Source organism: Phocoena phocoena, chromosome 17, assembly GCF_963924675.1.
Source record: "Phocoena phocoena chromosome 17, mPhoPho1.1, whole genome shotgun sequence".
NCBI classification, from domain to species: Eukaryota; Metazoa; Chordata; class Mammalia; order Artiodactyla; family Phocoenidae; genus Phocoena; species Phocoena phocoena.
Genome location: NC_089235.1, coordinates 44901794 through 44928590, shown reverse-complemented (window position 1 = coordinate 44928590; position 26797 = coordinate 44901794). Strand labels below are relative to the sequence as shown.

Below are 26797 nucleotides of genomic sequence, written 5' to 3'. Positions count from 1 at the left end.
TCATGTCATCTGCAAACAGTGACGGTTTTACTTCTTTTCAAATTTGGATTCCTTTGATTTCTTTTTCTTCTCTGATTGCCATGGCCAGGACTTCCAAAACTATGTTGAGTAAAAGTGGTGAGAGTGGACATCCTTGTCTTGTTCCTGATCTTAGAGGAGATGCTTTCAGTTTTTCACCATTGAGAATGATGTTTGCTGTGGGTTTGTTGTATATGGCCCTTATTATGTTGAGGTAGGTTCTCTCTATGCCCACTTTCTGGAGAGTTTTTGTCATAATTGGGTGTTAAATTTTGTCAAAAGCTTTTCCTGAATCTATTGAGATTGTATGGTTTTTATTCTTCAGTTTGTTAATGTGGTATATCACATTGATTGATTTGTGTATATTGAAGAATCCTTGAATCCCTGGGATAAATTCCACTTGATCATGGTGTATGATCCTTTTAATGTGTTGTTGGATTCTGTTTGCTAGTATTTTGTTGAGGATTTTTGTGTCAATGTTCATCAGTGACATTGGCCTGTAATCTTCTCTTATTGTTGTATCTTTGTCTGGTTTTGGTATCAGGGTGATGGTGCCCTCATAGAAGACCTTGGGAGTGTTTCCTCATCTGCAGTTTTTTGGAAGAGTTTCAGAAGGATAGGTGTTAACTCTTCTCTAAATGTTTGATAGAATTCCCCTGTTAAGACATCTAGTCCTGGACCTCTGTGTGTTGGAAGTTTTTAAAGTACAGTTTCAATTTCAGTACTTGCGATTGGTCTGTTCATATTTTTATTTCCTCCTGGTTCAGTCTTGGAGGGTTGTACCTTTCTAAGAATTTGTCCATTTCTTCTAGGCTGTCCATTTTATTGGCATATAGTTGCTTGTAGTAGATTCTTATGATCCTTTGTATTTCCGTGATGTCAGTTATAACTTCTCCTTGTTCATTTCTAATTTTATTGATTTGAGCCATATTCCTTTTTTTTTTTGATGAGTTTGGCTAAAGGTTTATCAATTTGTTGATCTTTTCAAAGAACCAGCTTGTAGTTTCATTGATCTTATCTATTTTCTTTGTCTCTATTTCATTTATTTCTGCTGTGATCTATATGATATCTTTCCTTCCACTAACTTGGGGTTTTATTTGTTCTCTTTCTCTAGTTGCTTTAGGTGTAAGGTTAGGCTTTTTTTTCTTTTTTTTTGAAGTTTTTCTTGTTTCTTGAGGTAGGCTTGTATAGCTATACACTGCCCTCCTGAACTGCTTTTGCTGCATCCCATAGGTTTTGGATCGTTTTGTTTTCATTGTCATTTGTCTGTAGGTATTTTTTATTTCTTTGATGATCCATTGGTTGTTTAGTAACATATTATTTAGTCTCTACGTGTTTGTGTTTTTTACGGTTTTTTTTCCTGTAATTGATTTCTAATCCCATAATGTTCAGTTTCCATTTGCATAGAATACCTTTTTCCATCCCCTCACTTTCAGTCTGTTTGTGTCCCTAGATCTGAAATGGGTTTCTTGTAGACAGCATATATATGGGTCTTGTTTTTGTATCCATTCAGCCAGTCTGTATCTTTTGTTTGGAGCATTTAATCCTTTTACATTTAAGGTAATTATTGATATGTATGTTCCTATTGACATTTTCTTAATTGTTTTGGATTTGTTTCTGTAGGTCTTTTTTCTTCCCTTCCTCTTTCATTCTCTTCTCTTGTAATTTGATGACTATCTTTGGTATTGTGTTTGGGTTGCCTTTTCTTTTTTGTTTGTGTATATATTGCAGTTTTGGGGTTTGCTGTTCCCATGAGGTTTTGATACAGCAGTCTATATAGGTACAAGGTTGTTTTAAGTTGCTGGTCTCTTTCCCACCTAGAGAAGTTCCTTTAGCATTTGTTGTAAAGCTTGTTTGGTGGTGCTGAATTCTCTTAGCTTTTGCTTGTCCCTAAAGTTTTTGTTTTTTCTGTTGAATCTGAAAGAGAACCTTGCTGGGTAGAGTATGCTTTGTTGTTGGTTTTTCCCTTTCATCCCTTGAAATATATTGTGCCACTCCCTTCTGGCCTGCAGAGTTTCTGGCTTAAAAATCAGCTGATAACCTCATGGAGATCCCCTTGTATGTTATTTGTTGCTTTTTCCTTGTTGCTCTTAATATTTTTTCTTTGTCTTTAATTTTTGTCAGTTTCATTAATATGTGTCTCAGCATTTTCCTCCTTGGGTTCATCCTGTATGGGACTCTGCAGTTTCTGGACTTGAGTGTTCCCTTTCTCATGTTAGGGAAATTTTTGGCTATAATATCTTCAGAAATTTCCTCAGGTCCTTTTTCTTTCTCTTCTCCTTCTGGGACCTGATAAAATGAATGTTGGTGTGTTTAATGTTGTCCCAGATGTCTCTGAGACTGTCCTCATTTCTTTTCATTCTTTTTTCTTTATTCTGTTCTGTGGCAGTGATTTCCACCACTCTGTGTTCCTTTGTGCTCACTTATTCATTCCTTTGCCTCAGTTACTCTGCTACTGATCCCTTCTAGTGTGCTTTGTCATTTTAGTTATTGTATTGTTCATCTGTTTGTTTGTTCTTTATATCTTCTAACTCCTTGTTAAACTTTTCTTGTGTCTTCTTGATCTGTGCTTCCATTCTTTTTCTGAGATCTTGGATCATCTTTACTATCATTACTGTGAATTCTTTTTCAGGTAGATTGCCTATCTCCTCTTCATTTAGTTGTTCTTGTGTGGTTTTATCTTGTTCCTTTTTTTGCAACATATTCCTCTGTCATCTCATTTTGTTGAACTTTCTGTGTTTGTGGTCTCCTTTCCACAGGTTGCAGGACCATAGTTCTTATTGCTTCTGGTGTCTGCCCCCTGGTGGGTGAGGTTGGTCCAGAGGCTTATGCAGGCTTCCTGGTGGGAGGGACTGGTGCTTGCCCTTTGGTGAGTGGAGCTGGGCCTTGTCCGTCTGATGGGCAGGGTTGTGACAAGAGGTGTGTTTTGAAGTAGCTATGAGCTCAGTATGACTTTAGGCAGCCTGTCTGCTGATGGGTGGGGCTGTGTTCCTGTCCTGCTGGTTGTTTGGTCTGAAGCATTCCAGCTCTGCAGCCTGTAGGCTGTTGGGTGTGGCCAGGTCTTAGTGCAAAGTGGGGACCCCCAGGAGAGCTCACACTGATCAGTATTCTCTGGGGTCCAGTATTCTCTGGTGCCCACAAAGCCCCACCTCCGCCACCAGTGTCCCTGCCCTGACAGTGAGCTGCAGCCAACCCCCACCTCCCCAGGAAACCCTCTCAGACCCTAGTTAGGTCTAGCTGTGATTCCTATGGAGGTATTGCTTTGTGCTCTGTCCCAGCACACATGAGGTCTTGTGTGCACCCTCCAAGAGTAGAGTGTCTGTTTCTTCCAGCCCTGTGGAGCTCCTGCACTCTGGGGTTCTTCCTCCTAATGCCTGACTCTGAGACTGTCTTGAAGGGCTGTTTTTATGTGGGAATGTCCCTATGTAGTCTCTGTGTGTTTAATATTTTTTGGTGCAAGGGCTGTTTTTAGTATGGATGTCTGCCCCCTCTTTCCTCAGTGTATGCTGGCCGTTATCCCCTTGATAGGAGGTGTGACTGACGTTGTGGTGACCTAAGCCTGCACTGGATATTGAGCGGAGCCTCCTCTTTGCTCTGTGGTTGTTAATTCCCTGTCACGGGCAGTGTCTGCGGCCCTCAGATCTGTTTCTGAGCTGTGTTTCTAATTGTGGTACGCAGTAGGCGAGGTTGGAGCTCTCCCACTGGGAGAGAAGCCACTGAGTTTCCCTCCTCTGGAACTGTTCACCTGTGAGTGAACTCTGTTGTGTCACTTTTCCCCCATTGTGTTGGCTCACAGATTACACGGTTGTTGGAACTGCTCTCAGCGCCCCCTTACCTGTGGGTATGCCGGCAGTTGGCCCTGGCATCTCTCAGGCGTTGTTTTCACCAGGCCACCAGGGCAGATCCACCGAAGTCATATCCCAGGACTGCAGTAGTCGTGTACCTGGACCCACTGTGGTAGCTGTGGAGGCAGCTCAGATTCTGGCCTGGTCCAGTCTCCGTGTGTACGTGCCCACAAAGCCCACAGCTGCTAAAGCTAGGCCCGTCTCAGCTACGGGAGCGCTCGTCCATTTGGACGTTCCTCGGTTGCTGAGTTTACAGTGCTGACAGCGGGGGTGTAAATCCATGGTTCCTGCAGCCTCAAGGAGAGATTTCAGCTCTTCTTCCTTAGTTGCATTGCCCCTGGGGCTCAGCTGTGGTTTCAGCCCCACCTCTGTATGTGTTCCTCCTGCTAGCATCTGTTCTTCAGGCTGTCCCAGAGCACATGCACCTACCCAGGTGGGCGGGGGTGGAGGCGGCAACAGGTGGGGCACGCGAGCCTGCTCAGGCAGGTGACCATCCTAATGCCCCCGGAGGCAGGGGCCAGTGCATGGGGAAGGGGGCTGCAATGGTGGCCTCACCCCTTGCGTGCCACTCAACAATGGCACTCTGCTTCTGTGGCAGCCTGGGCTTCTTCCATGAACGTTCCCAATCGTGGAGCTCTTTACTCCCGTCCCTTCAGGCTGTCCCTTCACAGCCAACAGCTGTCCCCTCCCTGAGTCCACTCTCCAGACCCCATGTTCCATCATGCAGCCCTGCTCCGCACCAGCAGACACAGGACTCGGTCTCGGGAGCTCAGGGCTGCGGCATGGACCATCTGGACCATCTGTGTAGGTCTTACTCTGTCCTGTCTGCCACAGACTGGTTGCTGCCCTCTCCTGCGAGCCCCTGAAGCTCCCTCTCTGTCCCAGCTGGTCTCCCCACCGGTGAGGGGGCTTCCCTGAGTGCGGGAACCTCTCCTCTCCTTCAGCTCCCCTGCAAGGGTGCAGGTCCCGTCCTGTTTCCTCTTCTTTTTTTCTTTCTTAAGTCCTACCCGGTTGCGTGGGGATTTTTCTTGCCCTTTCAGGTGTCCAAGGTCCTCTGCTAGTGTTCAGCAGGTGCTCTGTGAGAATTGTTCCATTCGTAGATGTAGATGTATTCTTGATGTACTTGTGGGGAGAGGCGAACTGCACATCCTCCTATTCCTCCATCTTGACTCTGTCCTCCCCCCCCCCCCCAGTCATGTTCTGTGGGAAACCTTTGCTGGTTTTCATGCCCATGTGGCCTCCCACAGAATCCTGAACTTCTGGTGCTTATAGCACTCTGTTATTATTGCTTATCGAATTATCTGCAAACTCCTTAAAGGAAGGGCCTTCTCTTTCTTGTTAACCTTGGTATCCTCAATGATAATGCCTGGTGATGTTAAATATTTAACAAAATTTCCTAAAATTGGAAGGACAAAGGGCTTGCAGTCACTCTAGCAGTCTTACCAAGTTTTCTGGTTAGTTCTTTTTCTGTTTGTGATTATTTTTCACCCATTTTATGAGTGTGAAAATACTGAGACTGAATTTTTTGTCACTCTTTCTCTTTCAGTAAGTTACTTAAGTTTTCTTGATTCAGCTTGTTAATCCGTAAAACATAGATAATAGTTGATACAGGGTTGTTGAGAGAATTGAAGAAGTACTTGTGACTCAGGGTTCTTACTCTCTCCCATCCAAATAGAAGGTACAGGCAGGGCTCCCTGTAAGAGCTAGAGGTAATATTGCTCTAGTGATTAGGCCAGCATTGTCCTGAATGGTGAATTTCTTTGACACACTTTTTCTTTTTCACTTGTCCTCTAATAGTGTCTCAATCGTGAACGAGGTATTCACTGGGTCAAAAAAGAAAGACTTCCAGCATTTCTGGAAAGTGATTGCTACTTTGAATACAGGTATTGTAATCCCATCAATATACATATTTTTAAATGATTTTGTTCACCAAAAATAATTTTTCTGTACTCTCTTAATAAAATTGTATACCTTTAAACTCATTTGAGTTTATATTCCACTTGCTATATAGTACAAGATAGAGCATTGGTAAAAATCACTTAACTTTTGCAAAGAGATTTTGTAGAAACAGTACCTAATAAATGTATGTCAATTCTGCTTCTTTGATCATTATATTAAAAATTTTTTTCTACTTCTGTAAAGGTATTTATGTCCAGGGTGTTAAAAAATGAATATGAGTGTCATAAAAAAGAATGTTGTAGTGCAGGGCCATGTTTTTCTTTTATGCTCCCTGACTTCTATAGTTCAAGTACCTAAACATTCTGAAGTTTTACTAAAATTTGACTTTTGCTTAGAACAACTGTTTTTTTAAATAAAAATAAATTAAAATAGAATAATTAGTAATTCTATGAATAAGCCATTAATTTTAGCAGCTCCTAAGAGAATCCTCCTGCAGAGTTAGGACGGGAGATTGATTTGAATACATAAAACAAAATTTTAGTTTTTTTTTTTTTTTTCTGAATTCTACCATATTTGAAAGTTATTTCTAGTTTGTATGATTTCTGAAATGCAGGTTAGCCAAATTGGTTTCACAAGTAAGATGGAGTGAATCAGGCATGAATATCACGTTAGGTACAGAATTTTCTCCCGGGGTCCTGAAGAAACCAACCAGTCCACCACCTCCTCCTGTTGAAGAAGATGATGTTATAAGTATGAAAAAGTTCTACATTTCTGTTGGCAAGGTAAAAGTGTGAGTGCTTCTTTGTGTCTTGGCACTTCAGTGAAACTTCTCATTTTAGGGATATGAATTTCATTTGTACCACTTGGATAGGAAAATGATTTCAAATACTTCTGAAGTAGATTTAGCAAATACTCTTTTAGGTTTATGCTGACTTATTTGCCCTACACTCTTTCACCTGAAATGTAATTAGAATTATTATCCTCATGTGTACAAAGGAAAAATGCACAATTGAAGAACATCCCCAATGTCACCTGGGAAGCAAGGGTTTCATTGTTCATTCCAAATTTTTTATTATTTGGAATTAGTAATTTTTGTACAAAACAACAATAAATTGGGCCTTCTCTTCCCTATTGTCAAGATTATTCTTCAGTAATAAAATGCATAACTGTTTAGCTGTTACCAGATAAATTTGCCCTTCACACTTGGAGAATGTTGGGTGGTATGGGTACGTTTGAAGAGATCTAACCTAGAATCAAATGTCCTTTTGGGGAATCACAGTTTAGTGAATACTGTTGTTTGATCTTTGCCTCTGCCAGGGCGGAACAATTTTCCTTCTACCCTTCTAGGTTCTTTGGCTGATCTATTAAAAACAAACAAAAAAATGACATAAGACAGGGTAACCGGAAAAAACAAATGTAATTTAGTATGTATGGGAACCCTATAAGAATATAAGATTCAAGAGCAAGTTGGGCAGTTGAGACATATATGCCATCCTGAGCTAAGGAATGGGGTAGGGGCCTGGGGCTTCAAAGTGGAGGAGGGTAATTAACAGGACTATAAGAAGACCAGATGTTTGGTAATTAGATGTTTACCTGCCATATAGATTGGTCGGTCATTCAGATAAAAGTTATCTCTGGTGCTGGCTGTCTCTGAGCCAGGCCCCCTATGTAAATTCTTTTAGGTGGTTAAAGGAGAGGTAAGTGTTTTTCTTGAGGCTGTTGGGTCGTGATCTCCTTCAGCTCACAATAATCCACAATGCCATGGCATATTTTGGGGTCACGTATTCTGCTTCTCTTTAGCCTCTAATTATCAGATCTTCTCTCTGGGAAGACATTTCTAATACACAGTTCTTTACAAAACCAGGAATTGCAAATATGTTACCCATGTGTTGCTATTCTCCTAGTTTGCATTCATGACAGAGATTGCTAATCAATTATGGCAATTTTCCTGCTGAGCTAGGACTTGGCTCCAAATTCTTTTTCAACACAGCATTCTAGGCAGGCACTTCCAAGTGATCAAAGATGTCATACAAGAGGAAAACTATTTGCCATCTCCGTTGGAATGGATATCCTTCTCCTATCTTATTTGAACATTTTTTTCATGTGTAAGCTCCTATTTAATTTTGTAGTTTGACAGTTCTATCAACAATATTTGGCAAAAATGTTAAAAAATTATGCCAGTCCCATTATTTCCTCTGAATAATGCTCAGGGATGTACCGAAAGCACATTTTTCTTTTCTCTTATATTTATTTTTAGGTATTTATTTTTTATCTTAACCCATATGTTATAATAATGTTACGGATGTCAAAAAATATACTGATAGTAGGGGTCAATAAACATACAAAGGAAAGAATCAATCTAGGGGAATAAGTTCTGATTCCTTACAGGTAAATTTAATCAAATATAAGAGAATAAAAATCCAAGCTAGTTTACTTTTACTAGTTTCTGTGATGGAAAAAAGCTCATTTCTGTCACCTTGAGTAATATTTGAACTATATATTTTTTTAATAGCCTTTAAACTTTGAGGACTCAGTTTTCTTTGAGACCTTAAATCACTAAACCATGACTATAGATAGGGATTAATCCATATGATAATTGGTAATATTTCTTTGAGTCTTCAGTTATACCATCTAAACACAAACAATTGACCCATCTTTTAAGAGTACAAAGTAGAATAGTTAACTGCTTTTATGTCTGGCTAACTACTTCTTTCTCCCCTGTCTTCTACTCTCTCATCTTTTTTGTGCAGTTGAAATAGCAAGGACTCTTGTATGTTGGTCTCTCTCTATTCCTTGAAAGTTCCTTAATTATTTTGGTCTCCTCTCAGTGCTTAGGATACTACTTGTAATAGAGTAGTCATTCAATAAATATGTTGAATGAACATGTAATCAGTAATAAATGACTTGGTTTTAGAGGAAGGAAAAGAGGACAAAAGGCAATTAGATTCAAAGCTTTTATCTACCAAGGAAACCTTACTTCTAAGTCGGGCAGTGAGTACACTGATGACACCTGATATTTCTTTCTCTTGCTTTTGGTCTTATTGTATGGCCTGACTTACCCTGCTAATTCTGCATAATAGTCAGGGAACAATTCTATTCCATTTGAGCCTTGCCTCCTCTGTGAGTGTTCCTTAGGCTAAGGGCCAACCAGGTTGGAGAAAGGAGAAATGAGAGTAATGCTGGGCACTCACTTTTCTGCTTCTGTTGAACAAGCTGGATTATCCTAGAAGAGTAGGTGAGGACATGACTAAGAAGCAGGAAGAAGAATCTTCCCAGGAAATCTGAGATGGAGTTTCTTAGGACTGGGGTTCTAGAAGCTGTGTGTCAGGTTGAGAATTGGGTCAGCTGGCTCAGGAGTACACAAAAGAAAGGAAACATTGAAGGCTCCATCCAGGGGCAGGTGAGTCAGGAATCAGCCTTCAGGAAGCATCCAATCCAAGTAAAGTTGGGAAAACTGAATCTAAGGTAAAGGGGAAGTTGAGCATGGAGAGGTTTCCAGTGCTACTGAGAGTTAAGTTTTTGTCATATTAGGGAGGAGTTGTTAAAAACACTGAGCCAAGCCAGACAGAATTGGGGGCATGAAATAACTGGGAAAGTTGTGAATGGGAGTAGCTGGCAAAAGATGTATCCCAAGACTGATGAGCCGCGGTGACTGCCAAGTTAAAGTTAGATGGTGTGAATTTGTAATGAATCCAGGAAGTAGGATTGCATGCTTCTGGTGGAAGAGTGAAGAATTTGATGGGTAGTGAGCTCATTTCCTTCCTTTGATCATCTAATATGAAAATAATCTGAATTGAAATTTCCTTACCATTATTCTCAGCTAATGAGCTTTTCTGTGTACGACATTCTTTTCTTTCACGACATAATTTTTCCTTTACATATTGCACTATGCAAATGAATATTATCAAAATGACTTGTCCAGATTCATGACTGGAAGAATACTGCTAATCTTATGTTAAACAAATGTGCTCCTTTCTTCCTAGACCTCCTATACTCAAACAAAAGATTGGTTTGCATTAGCAAAACAAAATCAGCAAACAGTATCAACCTTTTCATTACCTTCTTGTGTATTACACAACAAAATTGGATCACCAGTTATTTCATCTGTTTCTGGTAAGCAGAAAACGACAAGAATGACCTCAGAACTCCTTTTTACATCTTTTGTTGTTATTCTAAACGTACAGTACAACACTTAGTGGATGGGGAGAAAAAATTATCTCCCCTGCAACACCACTTTCTACTGTTTTTCAAGAGACAACCTGATATAGTGAAAAGAGGATGAGTTTAGAACCCACCTCTGATACTTATTAGTTTGTGACTTCTGCAAATTATTCCACTTCTGGGAGCTTTGCTTTTGTCATCTGTAAGATTAAACTAATGATACATACATACTGAATGTATAGAAAATGCTTAGTGCTTCGTACCTAATGGACAGTCAATAAATATTTGTCTTGTCATTATTTCCTGTCACAGTTTACAAATTCTTATTATTAAGCCTTTGAAATGAAGTGGGTGCAACTTTTCTCTTCTCCCCAAAGTAAATAGTGATTTATGGAACTTGAGTTTTCCTTCTGTTTTTAAGTTCAGACTGTTTCTCACCTTGAAAAGCAGATAAATTTCTACTGTGGGGAACTTTTGTGGGTGATACAAACTTTTCATAAATAAAGGGAACCTTCCAGAAATGGGAGTAATTAAATACTATATTGCTAGAGGGAAAAAAAAATCTTGCAATGTGATTCAAGAGGGGAACTCAGAAATTCATTAACAATTCTTACATAATTCCTTTGAAAAGTATAAGCAACCTCTGGAGGTGATAAGTCTGGATTCGCTAGGATTGAACCCAAATCTAGGTAAAGGGGAAAATCATCTTCCTAATTGGAAATTACTGAATTTATAGATTTCTTACTATTTTCCCCAAATAGTAAAGTAGAAAATTGGAGAGTGACGTTAGTAAGCAGGAAGAGAAAGGATAGCAGGAAGGCAGTGAGCAGAAGTGCCAGGCTTGCACTTTACCTCCAAGTCTGTGGGGTTGAGTGTATACCCAGTATCCTTTCACAGGTTTACAAAAGTCTAATCTCAATTTTGGGGAAGTTTAGTGTATTTATTTTCAATTAAAATTGTAATGAAACATTTCCAGTTCATTGAGACTTGAAATCTATTACTGAGAAAACTGAGAGTGGGACACGTGGATCAGGGTTTTCCTGATCCATGGCTTTGCAGGGGGTAGGTTTGCCATGTGAAATGAAGCACTGATATCAGATATTTCACTGATTTCTGAAAGACAGAAGAATAGGGGCTAGACTATATCTTTAGAAAAAGTGTAAAAGCAATCCATTTGTATTTATAAGTCTTCACAAGGGCCTTATGCAATTTTGTAATTTTAATGATAGGTTGTAAGTATAGTAGTAATTGAATCTTTCTGATAAAATAGTGAAATTTTTAAATTGCTAGTATGACTCCAGTTCTGCTCTGTTCATCTACCATCTCATCACCTATGGCAGCTAATTTTATTTTACCATAGAACATGAAATATTAAAGTACATACAGTTGTCTGATGTACACATTCTAATTCTTTAATAGATTTGGCCTTTGTATGTTGACATTTTCAGCCTGGAATATTACATTTTAAAAGTGTATAATGTCTTTTTGAAGATCCTTTTTATTAAGGATATCAAATATTTAATTCATCTGCCACCAATATCCCCTTTCATGTCCGGGGAAGACATGGCTAATCCCTGTTGGCAGTTTTTTTCTCTACTGATCCCAAATGTAGCCTTAGACTCCTCATGACACTGGTCCCTGCAGTCACTACCGATGATAAACCCATTTGCCATCCTAGCTCTATAACATCTAGTTAATAATTAAAAGAAAACTTTTACATTTATATCTGATCTAATAGCCTTTTATGATTTAATACAGAGAGTTTTATCTTTGATGATGGAGTTCACCCCAGGACGAAAAAGAGCCCATCTATAACCACTAGGTTAATTTCCGAATTTGAAGAAGTTGGGCCTGTATCTCTACAAGACACTCCTTCTCAAGCTCTTCTGAGGACATACCTTGAAAAGCAACAGGATGTTGATGGAAGCCTGACATTGCATTTCTCAACATGTGAAGAATTTTTAAGATCTTATATAAACTTTGTTTTGAGAGTGGCAATCCATCAAATTCTTGGAGCACCACTTAGAGAAAGCCCAGATTATATAAATTTCAGAAATGTAACAGAAGTGGTATTTGATGAGTGTTTGGGGACTACCTCTGGCAAGAATGTTTTGCTGAGTGAAACGCTAAAGGAAAAGTCGGAAGACATGTTAGCACAAGCAGTTTCAAAAACTGAGAGTGTTGGACTAGAAAGCAGGGCTAATTGGTGTATTTCTCACAAAACTTATGACATTGGCAATAGAAAGGAGTTCGAAAGATTTAAGAAATTTATAAAAGGTACATTAGGGGAGAGATATTGGTGGCTCTGGATGGATATTGAGAGGTTAAAAGTTCTTAAGGATCCTGGAAGACATCAAAGGTATTTCTACTTTTTTATTTTTCAGTAGTTTTAAAACCAAATTATAAATATTAGTTTGGGTCATCTAAGCACTGGCAGAAAGCCTGAAATAAATATTTAAATGTAATTTATACTTTTAGAGGAATAAATAATAATATTTATTTTATTATAATAATATTGATTTACGTAAAAGATACCTTATGCCAGTGTAAGGGGCTGGCTGTTCCTAGCAGTCTGCTCAGCTAACAAATTCTATGGTCTTTAGTCAGATGCCACTTCGACATTCATATCTGAATGTGATAGCTGGTAGATATGATGCTGGATATCCTCTAGAGAGCCTCTTAAAAGTCTGATGGGGCACAGATCTTCAGCTGCTCCATATGTTTTAGGTCACTATAAGTCTTAAGAACCTTAAGAGGACCCTGCTTTAGGAAAGTCCTTATCTTGTGTTTTCCTGATCTGCTCTGAACTCTGAAGCAGATCAACTATAGTAGACTGCAGTTCCCATTGAAGGTTTGACTGAGGAGGTACTAGTGACTGGATTATTCCAGTTATCTCAGTGGCATTCAGATCATAATGCCACTGTTGTTGATCATAATGATCATAACGTCATTGTTGTACACAGTTATAAGAGCAGGGATTACCAAATGGTTGATTATGAAGCATGACCTGATTGATCCCAGGGTAGAAGGCCACTACCACTTGCCAAGACATGTTAGGGAAGGGATATGCAAGCAACCTACATAGATTCTTCAGAATTAATACTGTATTAGTTCCTATTGTTGCTGTAATAAATTACCACAAACTAACTGGCTTAAATCAACACGAATTAATTCTCTTACAGTTGAAAGGTTAGAAATCTAAAATGGGTATGCAGGGCTGCGTTCCTTCTGAACACTCTAGGGGAAAATCCATTTCCTTGCCTTTTCCAGCTTCTGAGGCCACCTACTTTCCTGGGCTTATGCCCCCTTCCTCCATCTCCAAAGCCGGCAGCATGACATCTTTTCTCTTCTCTGACTGCTGCTTCTATCCTCACTTCTTTTCTCTATGACTATTACCCTCCTGCCTCCATCTTGGAAGGACTGTTAAGATTACATTAGCACCAATTAGATAAGCCAGGATGATCTCCTCAAAATCCTAATCACATCTGCGGAGTCCCTTCTGTCATGTAAGGTAACATTCTTAGGTTCTGGAGATTAGGATATGGACATCTTTGTAAGGCCATTGTTCAGCCTACCAAAAATACCCTTCCCATTCCCATATCTGTGAGAAATATTTATATCTCCCTGTAACTCACTTTTGGTTTTAAGATAGTTCATTAATTGCCTGAAACATTTTGGGAGTGAAAATATTTGGCTAGTTGAATATTGTGTCAATGTGTGTGTATGTTTGTGTATTATTTCAGACATATTGAGAAGATGAAAAAATGCTATCTAGTGAGCAGTGGAGACTGCTACCTTTCTGCAGAAATCTTATCAAAATTTAAACTGCTAGATGGATCTCAGTGGAATGAAGAACACTTAAAAAATATTCAGACTGAGGTTGTAAAACCCTTACTTCTTTATTGGTAAGAAAAAACAATATGAATCAAAGTTATTTCTTTTCACTTTTCTTAAGCTAGTTACAAGTTATACTTTTTTGTCTTAAGGCTGTAACATTTATGGAAATTTTGAATGACAAGATTATTATATCTTTGGCCTTCTCTAAAGTACCTATCCTTTAGATAATTTTGATATTTGAGGGACTTTAAATCCGTAATAAGACTAGACAGTACTTAAGCTCCATTTGAACTTTGTGAGCATATCCTTCTACTCCTGACCTTCTTTCGCTCAGGACCTCATCAAATTGATGTGTGCGTGTGTGTGTGTGTGTGTGCATTTGTGTGTGTGTGTGTACATGTAGCTTGAGTTGGATTTGTCTCAATAAACATTCCATGAACACTTTCTATGGGCCAAGTGTTGTGCTAAGGATACAAGGGTAAAACACAGTCAAGTCTAGTGATCCTAGTCTAGTGGGATGAACATACATATAAAATGAGTGTAATAAAAGAAAGTGTGGTGAATGTACAGAATACAGAGAAGAGGTAATATTTCACCTGGGACTCAAGAGACTCTAAACAAGAGAAAGAGAATGGGCATAGTGGAGAAAATGTGTGCCTTTGAGGATCAGTGAGCTGTCCAGCGTGGCTGTGATGGATCTGATCATGTTACTTCTCTGCTTTAAGTCTTTAACTAGTTACCCCAAAGCTTTCAGTGTAAGGTTCAAATTCCTTAAGTTAACAAATAAGATTATCATGGGCTTCCCTGGTGGCGCAGTGGTTGAGAGTCCGCCTCCCGATGCAGGGGACACGGGTTCATGCCCCAGTCCGGGAGGGTCCCACATGCTGCAGAGTGGCTGGGCCCGTGAGCCATGGCCGCTGAGCCTGCACATCCGGAGCCTGTGACCACAACGGGAGAGGCCACAACAGTCAGAGGCCCGCGTACCGCAAAACAAAACAAAACAACAACAAAAAGATTATCATGATTTTTTTCAATGATATGTGTTTCTTTAATTAGCTCAATCACATCCCCTTTCTTTTTTTTTTTTAGCAACCTTATTGGAGTATAATTGTTTTACAATGGTATGTTAGTTTCTGCTTTATAACAAAGTGAATCAGTTATACATATACTTATATCCCCATATCTCTTCCCTCTTGCGTCTCCCTCCCTCCTACCCTCCCTATCCCACCCCTCCAGGTGATCACAAAGCACCGAGCTGATCTTTCTGTGCTATGCAGCTGCTTCCCACTAGCTATCAGTTTCACATTTGGTAGTGTATATATGTCCATGCCACTCTCTCACTTTGTCCCAGCTTACCCTTTCCCCTCCTTGTGTCCTCAGGTCCATTCTCTAGTAGATCTGCATCTTTATTCCTGTCTTGCCCTTAGGTTCTTCATATATGTGTTAGCATGTGGTATTTGTTTTTGTCTTTCTGACTTACTTCACTCTGTATGACAGACTCTAGGTCCATCCATCTCACTACAGATAACTCAATTTCATTTCTTTTTATGCCTGAGTAATATTCCATTGTATATATGTGCCACATCTTCTTTATCCATTCATCTGTCGATGGACACTTAGGTTGCTTCCAAGTCCTGGCTATTGTAAATAGAGCTGCAGTGAACATTTTGGTACATGACTCTCTTTGAAGGAATAAACCTACCTAAGGAGACAAAAGACCTGTATGCAGAAAATTATAAGACACTGATGAAAGAAATTAAAGATGATACAAATAGATGGAGAGATATACCATGTTCTTGGATTGGAAGAATCAACATTGTGAAAATGACTCTACTACACAAAGCAATATACAGATTCAGTGCAATCCCTATCAAACTACCAATGGCATTTTTCACAGAACTGGAACAAAAAATTTCACAATTTGTATGGAAACACAAAAGACGCCAAATAGCCAAAGGAATCTTGAGAAAAAAAAAACGGAGCTGGACGAATCAGGCACCCTGATGTCAGACTCTACTATAAAGCTACAGTAATCAAGACAGTATGGTACTGGCACAAAAACAGAAACATAGATCAACGGAACAGGATAGAAAGCCCAGAGATAAACCCACGCACATATGGTCACCTTATTTTGATAAAGAAGGCAAGAATATACAATGGAGAAAAGACAGCCTCTTCAATAAGTGGTGCTGGGAAAACTGGACAGCTACATGTAAAAGAATGAAATTAGAACACTCCCTCACACCATACACAAAAATAAACTCAAAATGGATTGAAGACCTAAATGTAAGTCCAGACACTATAAAACTCTTAGAGGAAAACATAGGCAGAGCACTCTATGACATAAATCACAGCAAGATCCTTTTTGACCCACCTCCTAGAGAAATGGAAATAAAAACAAAAAAAACCAAATGGGACCTAATGAAACTTAAAAGCTTTTGCACAGCAAAGGAAACCATAAACAAGATGAAAAGGCAACCCTCAGAATGGGAGAAAATATTTGCAAATGAAGCAACTGACAAAGAATTAGTCTCCAAAATTTACAAGCAGCTCACGCAGCTCAATATCAAAAGAACAAACAATGCAATCCAAAAATGGGCAGAAGACCTAAATAGACTTTTCTCCAAAGAAGATGTACAGATTGCCAACAAACATATGAAAGAATGCTCAACATCATTAATCACAAGAGAAATGCAAAGCAAAACTACAATGAGATATCATCTCACACCGGTCAGAATGGCCATCATCAAAAAATCTAGACACAATAAATGCTGGAGAGGGTGTGGAGAAAAGGGAACCCTCTTGCACTGTTGGTGGGAATGTAAATTGATACAGCCACTATGGAGAAGGTATGAGGTTCCTTAAAAAACTACAAATAGAACTACCATATGACCCAGCAATCCCACTACTGGGCATATACCCTGAGATTATCATGATTTGTCCCTGCCTATGTCTTTGGCATTATCTCTCATCTAGGTATTCCAGATTACTTGTAAACTTCTTATTTTTACATATAGAGAGAGAACGTTGTTTTTCTCTTTCTCTATAAACTTCTCTTCTTAAATATTTAAGAAATGCAGAAAGGTATAAATTATACTAAAATAGGCACCTGTATACACACCAGCCAACTTAAAAAATCATTACTAATACAGTGGATGCTTTCCTTTTTTAAATTTAACTTTTTGTTTTGAGATAATTGTAGATTCATATACAGCTGTTAGAACTAATACAGAGATTCTGTATACCTTTCACCCAGTTTCTTCCAATGGTAACATCTTGCATAACTGCAGTGCAATATTGCAATGAGGAAATTGACATTGATATAACTCTCCAATCTTTTTTCATATTTTGCCAGTTTTACAAGCATTTATTTCTCTGTGTATAGTTAGTTCTATATAGTTTTATCACATGCATTCGCTGTTACAGTCAAGATACAGAGCAGTTACATTACCACATGCCTCCCTTTGTACTGCTCTCTTATAACCATACCTACCTCTTTCCTTCCCCCTTTCTCATAATTCCTGGAAACTACTAATCTATTATATAAATGAAATAATACAATATGTAATCTTCGGGGATTGGTTTTTTCATTCAGCATAATTCCTTTGATATCCATCCAAGTTGTTTTGTTCTTTTTCATTGCTGAGTAGTATTCTGTTTTATGGATGTTATACATTCATTCACTCATTGAAGGACATTAGGGTTGTTTGCAGTCTTTTGATATTATTAATAAAGTTGGTATGAACATTGATGTACAGGTTTCTGCATGAACGTAAGTCTTCCTTTCTCTGGGATAAATGTCCTAGAGTGAGATTAGTGGGTCATACATAGTCTTTTTTTAGTTTCAACAGCAACTGCCAACCTATTTTCCAGGGTTGATGTACCCTTTTACATTCCCACCAGCAGTGTATGAATGATCCAGTTTTTCAATTGTTTGATGTCACAGTTTTCTATTTTAGCCAGTAAATACTTATTTACTTATTTTTATAAGTGTGTAGTGATATCTCATTGTAGTTTTACTTTGAAACTCTCCAGTTGTTAATGATGCTGAACGTGTTTTATATGCTTATTTGTCATTTGCATATACACTTCAGTGACATATCTGTGTGTTTTGTACATTTTCTGATAGTGTTTTTTCTTATTATTGAGTTTTAGAGTTATTTTTATGTTCTAGATACTAGCCATTAGTCAGGTATATAGTTTGCAAATATTTTCTTCCAGTTTTTAGCTTGTCTTCTTAAAGACAAGCTTTCTGAAGTCTTCTTAAAAGGGTCTTTCATACCTTCTGGATGGGTGAACATGTAGAGGTGCACCCACATCCCTTGCCCTATGCTTCTCTTCCATCTGGCTATTTCTGAGTTATATCCTTTTATAGTAAGCCAGTCATGTAGATTAAGCAAACAAAAATATTGTGGATAATGGGAACCAAAATTCTCAGCAATGTGGAAGAGAGTTACAAATATAGAAGAGAACAGAGTGAATCCTGTGGTGATGAACTGGAATTAGAGGTGCAAATGGAAAATGCAGCTTTCACAAACTCATGTTACCATACTAATTATGAAGACTAATTCACTGAAGGAAAAACAGGGCAAATCAAACAACAGAAGACCATGCAGACAAGAAAGAAAACAACTTGCAAGAGAAAATTTGAAATTAAACGTGTGTGGGATTTTCCCTGGGAGGGGGAGGGGAATATATTGGAGGACTCTCTAAATGAAGGGTTCCACATAATTTTTACTACAAATGTTTCATTAGAGTAAAGGCAGTTATCCTCTTGAGCCAAGTTTATTCAACTAATGCAAACTTCCCTATGTCAAATACACCTACTATTAAGAATAAATATAACCGTATCTGAAAAACCAAAAAAAGTGAGTCTTTTATAGAGCAAAGTTTTTGAATTCTGATGAGGCCTTCCTTTTATGGGTTATGCCTGTGGTGTCAAACCTGAGAACTCTTTGCCTAACGCTATATTCTGAAGATTTTCTCCTATGTTTTTCCTAAAAACCTTATAATTTTATGTTTTACATTTAAGTCCGTGGCCCATTTTGATTTATTTTTTACATATGGTGTGAGGTTTAGGTCAAGGTTCAGTTTTGGTTTGTTTTTTTTTCTTGCTTATGGATATCCAGTTGCTCATCCTCATTTATTGAAAAGGCTGTTTTTCCTCTTTCCTTCTTTTCTGTGTTTTTCATTAACATACAGTGAAAGCAAACTGTATAGATTCACATAACCACCATGACAATCAGTGTACAAACAATTCTATCATCTTAAGAAACTCTCACACCACCCTTTTGTCATTAGACTCTTCCCCCACTCCCAACCCCTGGCAGCCACTGATCTGTCCTTTGTCACTATAGTTTTGTCTTTTTAGAATGTCATATAATTATACAGCATTAACTTCTGTTGGTCAGCATAATGCCACTGAAGCATAATGCATCCCAATTGTTACATGTACCGTAGTTCATACATTTTGTTATTTGGGCTTTCCGGTTGTTCTTTGTTGGTAAGTAGAAATGTGATTGAATTTGTGTGTACTCACTCAGTGTTGGAGAGGGCAAAAGCCCTTCCAGGCTCAATTGCGAACCTCAGACAGGCCTGCTATGCTTTTCTGGCTCTTTTGGTGCTGTTGCATTCTCAGGTCCATCAGGCACTGCCTTCTTCTTCTCACCTACACACCAACGTCTTGCAGGTCTTATGGCTGATCTTTTGTACCCACCTGCTTGTATATTGGGGTTTGGGGGGATACCGTGTCACATTAACATTTTGTTCTAAATGTCGTCCGTGAGTTTTTGGTTTTGCCATCTAGCTGTGCTGTCTGTTTTTATGAAGGGATTCTGAGAGGTAGAAGAACAGTATTGCTGACTTTGCCATTTTCTCAGAATTCTTTCTTAACCTTTTCTCTTGATCTAGCTAAATCCTGTATATTCTTTAAAATTCAAACGTAAACACAAACAAACATTCATGTCACCACCATGTTGCTTGGGAAATAAAGCATTACCGAGACCCCTGAAGTTGCCTTCCTGATCACACCATCCGTACTCCCACTTGGGGGTAGCCAGTATCTTGACTTCTGTGATTATCGCCTTGCTTTTCTTTATAGTTTTACCAACCATGTATGCAAATAAATCCCTAAACATGTATTTTTATCTGCCTGTTCTACAACTTTATAAAAATGGAATCATGTTGTATGCCTTCTTTGCATCTTCTATCAACAATATATTTGTAAGATTTGACTGTAACTGTATTTAAGAGTTTTATTAATTTTCACTGTTGTATATGGCATTCCAGTGCATGAATATACCATAATTTATTTAGTGTTTAAAAAAATTTGTGTCATTTTCTCTTTTCACAATTGCAAGCAATGCTGTACACATATCCATTTTTCCAAAGTAGTTGTACCAATTTGCATTCCCACCAACCAGAATATGAGAGTATCCATGGCTACAAATCCATGGTAACATTTAATATTGTCAGAGTCTTAAATTTTTGCCTATGTATTTGGTATGTCATTGGTGTTTTGTGCTTTTTCACTTGCATTTCCCTGATTATTGGTGAGGTTGATACCCTTTTCAGTATTGAGTGGTCATTTGGATTTCAGCTTTCATGAATTGCTTGTTTATCTTCCTTGCCCATTTTTCTATTGTGAGATACATAGATAGATGGATAGATAAATAGATATAGATATACACACATTCGCACACACACATGTATGTACATATATATATATATATATATACACGTGTTTACACATACATATATATTGGATGCAGTTCCTTTGGTGATTTATGTGGCAAATACCTTCTCCCACTCTTTAGACCTTCAGATTAAGAGGTGTACAATCAATGTACATGAGAACCTGTATGATGGAAGTGTGAAAAAGAATACAATACCTGTTTAGGATTGACTGTGAAATGTAGTCCACAGTATTTGATGAATTCACGTAGTGGCTAATAAAAAATTAATGCAATGAATTAAATAAGAATGCAAGATTAAAATGGGGCCATGTGAATATACTGTAATGATGGGAATTAGAAAATTGATATACCCAGATTTCCTGTCCAGCATGTGTATGATTTATTTGATCAGGGTCTTGTAAATATGCCCACTTACTAATTGGCATGAAAATAAGAGGTAATTTTAGATATTTCCAAGTCTGCAAGTAAAGGTTTTGAAATATGTGTAAAATGACCACCCAGATCTTTACAGGGTGCTTTCTGATCCTAAACTAATTATGGACTTTGGGTTCTCTTCCACTCCTAACCTGTGTTTACATCAGGGAAGTATCTACCATCTTCCTGTTTTTAAAGGGAGGCAATTTTCTACCAGGACCTGAAATATGAAGTGAAATTAGTCTTTGGACCATGGCACCAGGGGGAGAACCTAGTCCAAGAAGTAATTAACAACAGGCCCTGACAGCTGGAGTTAACCCCATAGGCAATATAGAGTTAGCCCACGGACTGAGTATGGGAATATCCATCAAGTTAAGTGGGGCCTTGATACTGTGCCAAACATTCTTTTTCCTAAATTTCTGGCAGTAGTGTAGGTCTTTCATTTATTATCTAAATTGTTATAAAATTCTTACCTTTAAATTTAAGGCTTGAAAATAGATCATATGATTCATAATCCACTTTAGTAGTATACTTAAGCATTATAAAAATGTTTATATATTTTTAAATGTTAATTTAATCCACTAGTTTTTATTTGGTATTATAGATAAATTGTAAACTGCTTTAAAACAGATCACAGGTGCATTCTATTTTTGTTTTACTAGAAACTGTAAATTATTTTTAAAAATTCCTTCATCAAATAGATATATAGGTTTCTTTTTCTTATCAAGCAGATAATAATTTGAATGTAATTTTATTAATTATTTTTTCTTCGTGTATATTGCCTCTTTATATTGTATAAGTGAATGTGATTTCAGGCAGTTGATATATCATAGAATAACATTGGAGGGGGGGGCTAGGCAGCAGAAAAAGAAGAAATTATTAGAAAAGAGATGTGGCAAGACTGATAATTGTGAGCGCAGATATTATACATTTGGTAGCGTTTTGATTTTTGAGGCTTATTGTCTAGTTTAATCTTAAATTTGTTTTTCCTCCAACTAGGGCACCGAGGTTCTGTGTTACTCATTCATCCTCAACAAAACATGCTAGTGCTGAACTGAAATTCTGGCACCTTCGTCAAGAGAAACCAAGGAAGGATGTCGACCCTTTTCCACAAATGGCAACCCTCTTGCCATTAAGACCTAAATCTTGCATTCCACAGATACCTGAGATGCAGGTAGGATGTACATTGATACTTAGATCTCTTAAGTTTGTAATAAAATATCCATGCTTGCGTTTTTTTTTTTTGTTTGTTTGTTTTTGCGGTACGCGGACCTCTCACTGTCGTGGCCTCTGCCGTTGCAGAGCACAGGCTCCGGACGCGCAGGCTCAGCGGCCATGGCTCACGGGCCCAGCTGCTCCGCGGCATGTGGGATCTTCCCGGACCGGGGCACGAACTCGCGTCCCCTGCATCGGCAGGTGGACTCTCAACCACTGCGCCACCAGGGAAGCCCCATGCTTGCGTTTTGTACACTAGTACTTAAGTTTCATCATAAACCTTTTGTTGTTGTTGTTAATGTACATGCTGCAACAATTAGGAAATAAGAAAACCTATGGTTTGTTCTCCACCAATCAGCCAATGTGATCTTTTAAAAATGCATGATCATGTACTCACTTGCTCAAAACTCTCTAGTGGCCTCCTCTCTCACTCAGAATACAAGCCAAAGTCTTTACACAGCTGTTCACACCCCTGCTAACTTCCTGACCTTATTTCCTAGCATTCTTCTCTAGCTTACACCACTCCACACTGGCCTCTTTGCTGTTCTTGGAACACACCAAGCAAAAACCTGGGAGGGCTGTACTTGCTGTTCCCTTCACTTGCAGCACCCTTCCTCCGGATATGTTGCCCCTCACTCACTTTGGTGTCTGCTCAGATATCCCTTAATCAGAGAGGCTATCCTTGACTCTTCCATGTAAGCGCACTTGTGTAGGACAGCACAGATACCCTCCCTCACTATTGGAGCCCTCTGCTCTGCTTTATTTTGCTTTATTGTACTTAAGACCATGTGATTTATGTTTATTGTCTTTCAGCTCCTACTAGAATATAAGGGATTTTTCTTTGTTAACTGCTTTTCCTCAGTGCCTAGAACAGTGCCTGGTGCTTAATAAATATAAACTGAACAAATGAGTGAAAAGTAGCAACAGCAAAATTAGAAATAGTGAGCATTTTTTCACAATGGGGAAGAATAAGATAGTACAAAAAATAGGGGGGAAAAGTCCACAAAGAGAAGAAAAGTTAACCAGCTTTACAGAGAAGAAGTGAATAATCCTATATGCTTTGGCATAGAGATATAATAAATGTAGCTAACACCTGCATTTCAGAAGTAAGGAGCCTTATTAATCTTTCTAGCTTTAAAGGTGTCACAGAATGTTAAGTGTTATTAGCCATAGCCACACACAAACCCTTCAAAAAGCAGATTACTTTATGATCAGGATATCTTATTTTTAAAAGTCAGGAAGATGCATAATTACAGTTTTTAAAATTCTGCTTCTACAAGTAGTGCTTTAGAGCTGGAAATACCTTACAGTTTTTCTATTAGTGATTTCTTAATCCTGTATACAGACTAGAATCACAGAGAGGTTTTAAAACATACTGGTACCTGGGTCCCACCTTCAGAGAGTCTGATTTAATTAATATAGACTGGGTGAGAGTCACTGTAAAATCAGGAGGTTGGCTTAGAATTGAAGTTCTCATCCTGCCTGAACATTAGAATCACATTTTAGAACCTACATTTTAATAAGATTCCTAGGTGATGTGTAGGCAAAGCATCGCTACAGGCTGGTGGTTCTCAAGTTTCAGCATGTGTGAGTCACCTGAGTCCGAATAGAGACTTCAAGGCTGCACTTAAAGATCAATATTCAGTAGGTCTGGGGTGGGGCCCAAGGATTTGCATATCTAACAAGCTCCCTCCCACGTGATTTTTTTTTTTTTTCCACGTGATGTTTTTGCTGCTGGTCTGGGGACCACACTTTGAGTTAGTGTCACTGTAGTGAGCTAATGGTTTCTTATCCATTGTTTAGACATTTTTCTGACCTCCTTTGCACTTGTGGCCTTTTTGTATGCCACTCTACTGATAAATCTGAGCTTCCTTGTTAGCCCATGTGACTTTGTGACGCAGTCACAAATCTTAGAGGTGTGGTGTAGGGAGCACATCATCTGATAACATTTGGCTTTCTGAGTACCATCACCATATGTTGTCATCGGTGTTTTCTAGTTGGATAACTAATTCTGATCTCATTCTGTTTCCCCTGCAGAAAACAGTGTAAGGAATGGAACTCGATTCTGTTTTCTTTATTTTTCCTGTTTTAAAAGTTGAGATATCATTTATGTAGAGTAAAATTCACCCTTTTTAGTGTACTGTTCTGTAATTTTTGACAAATATATACATTGTGTAGCTACCATCACAGTCATGATATAGAGCAGCTCCTTAACCCACCCCCCAATTCTGCTGTGCCCTTTTGTCAGTTTTTTCTCTATCAGTTTCTTTTTGGCTACTTTTCTTGCTTTCTCCCAAGCCAGAAAGCTCAAAAATTCTAATTTAGGCCATCCTCTCATTTTAAGTATAATACACTTAAATTTTTTTTTTTATATTAAGGAAACTTTTTTATTGTGGTATGGTAAAAAGCACATAACAAAATTTACCATCTTAACCATTTTCAAGTGTACACTGAGGTAGTAAGTATATTTGCATTGCTGTGAAACAGGTCTTCAGAACTATTTTATCTTGCAAATTTGAAACTATATACCCATTAACCAACCCCTCCTGCATCCCTTGGTAACCACCATTCTACTTTGTGTCTATGAATTTGCCACTTCTGTATGATACACTTTTCATAAGCCCAGTCCCACTCATTTAATGAGTATTGGTTAATGTCATGCTTTGTTCCGAATTACTAAAACAGATGTGAGCCCTGATACCTAGAATGTTATAAGTAAAACATACTTAAGTAATTAATTTTGTTTATAGAATTCTTAAAAAAATATTAGTAGCTGTTAGGCACCTAGAGTGTATATGAGATTTTATTGTTTGTTCTGGATAATAAAGCATCACAAATAAATTTCTTGCTCTCCAGCAGCACATATTACATTCTAATTGAAGTTGACATATAAGAAAAGTTTGTTTCTTTTTCAAATTATAAAAATAATAAAACTACTGTAAATTTGGAAACTGAAGAGACAAATCACTCTGATCTCACTGACTTCTAGACAACGATTAACCTATTTTCTCTTAGGCTTTTTGTGAATTTTTAATTGTAATATACTTATATTTTAAATATACTTATATTTTTAATTGTATAATATACAATTTTTAATTGTAATATACTTATATCTTTCAATTCTGGTAATTTCTTCATCAGTATTTTTCCATAATTTTCATAATCCTTTTAAGTATTATATAATGTTACATTTATATATTATATATATAAATACATGTATAAGTATATATAATTGTTTCTTTCTCCTCTCTTTGGACATTTAGGTGTTTGTATTTTTTTGATTCATGTATGTAGCATCTCATGTTCTAGATTTAAATAATTAACTTTTGCCATAAAGAACATTTAAGAATGAGAAGAATACGCATGAAAATAAAATATCCAAAAATGGAAGGAAATAGTTCTGTTAAGATGTAAGTCTCTTATGGACCAATGGTGTCCACACATCTTTTCCCGCCCTGCTACCTGCATTCCCTACCCCACCACACACACATACACATACACACACAGGGCACTAAAACTTATTCAGTTACAGAATAAAGAAAAGTTTTTACAAAGTTCTTCCTCCAGGAAAGAGTCTTTTTTCATAATAACGTAAAGCCTTTGGCCTTGTTTTTCTAATACTCTCAATAGGTATAGGGATTTCAGCCTGCTGGTTGCATGAAAGTTGGAGTTTGAGACGGAGAATAAAAAATATTCTCCGTCTCAAACATAGCATGGTAAGTGGTAGAGTGAGGAAAGAAATCCTCTAATCAAAACAATTTTGAGGTATTTTTGGAGAGCTATGCTTTATTCTCTGTCCTTTTTTTCCCCATTTTGCCCATTTTTCACTGTGTTCATTATCTTACTACTTTTTAGAAAGAAGAATCCAGTTTATTACAACTTTCTAAATCTCCCAAGACACCACCTAGAGTAAAAACAGCAATTCAAAAACCTTGGAAGAGTGAGTCTTTGAATCCAGTTTTTCCTAAGGATGATGTGATTAAGAAAGGGTAGGTGCAGCTTTTTGTGTCCCAAGTGCTTTTCTGCAATGGTAAGATTTTTGAAGAATTTAAAAATTAAATAGAAATTGAAAACTAATACTTTTCTTTTTTTACATGAATTCTTATATTTCAGGGATAGATATTAGAGGGTTGTATTTCCCATGCATACTCTAATTAATCGTAGAACGCCTAAGATTGGTAATTTTAAAGAGGTGGTAGTTATGATCTCTAGCTTCTCATGAGCTGTACAATCAAAAGACGTCTCTGAGAAGATTGCCCTTCAATGCTTTCTTTTCCCTTCTCAGTAATATTTCTCAAGCTTGAGAACTCAAAATACCCTCAATAATATTGTACTTATTTAATACAGTATATTTTAAAAATTCGTTTAGATTTGCCCACCTATTTACGCTTTTCATTGTTCTTTATTTCAAACGGAGTTATTTTCCTTCAGCTTGAAGAAATACCCTTTGGTGTTAACTTTGGTGTGTAGTCTGCTGGTGGATAATTATTTGTTTAAGGATTTATTACTTCACTTTTATTCTTCTTTATTGAGATAAAATTTACCTATCATAAAATTCACTATTTTAACCATGTTCAGGTATACAATTCAGTGACTTTTAGTATATGCACAAAGTTGTAAAACCATCACCACTATATAATTCCAAAACAACTCATCAGCCAAAAAAGAAGCTCCATCTCATTAACAATCACTCCTTACTCTTCCCTCCCCGAA

At 37.8% G+C, this 26797-nt stretch overlaps 1 protein-coding gene across 1 annotated transcript in view; it reads left to right on the top strand.

The window, feature by feature from the left end:
• Window positions 1-26797, top strand: part of RGS22 (regulator of G protein signaling 22) — a 170976-nt gene that overhangs the window by 47293 nt on the left and 96886 nt on the right. Inside the window, exons 5-11 of the mRNA XM_065895144.1 lie at window positions 5661-5746; window positions 6376-6544; window positions 9746-9875; window positions 11682-12282; window positions 13667-13828; window positions 21869-22043; window positions 25940-26073. Of these exons, the coding sequence (XP_065751216.1) occupies window positions 5661-5746; window positions 6376-6544; window positions 9746-9875; window positions 11682-12282; window positions 13667-13828; window positions 21869-22043; window positions 25940-26073 (1457 nt within the window). The remainder of the gene's footprint in view (window positions 1-5660; window positions 5747-6375; window positions 6545-9745; window positions 9876-11681; window positions 12283-13666; window positions 13829-21868; window positions 22044-25939; window positions 26074-26797) is intronic.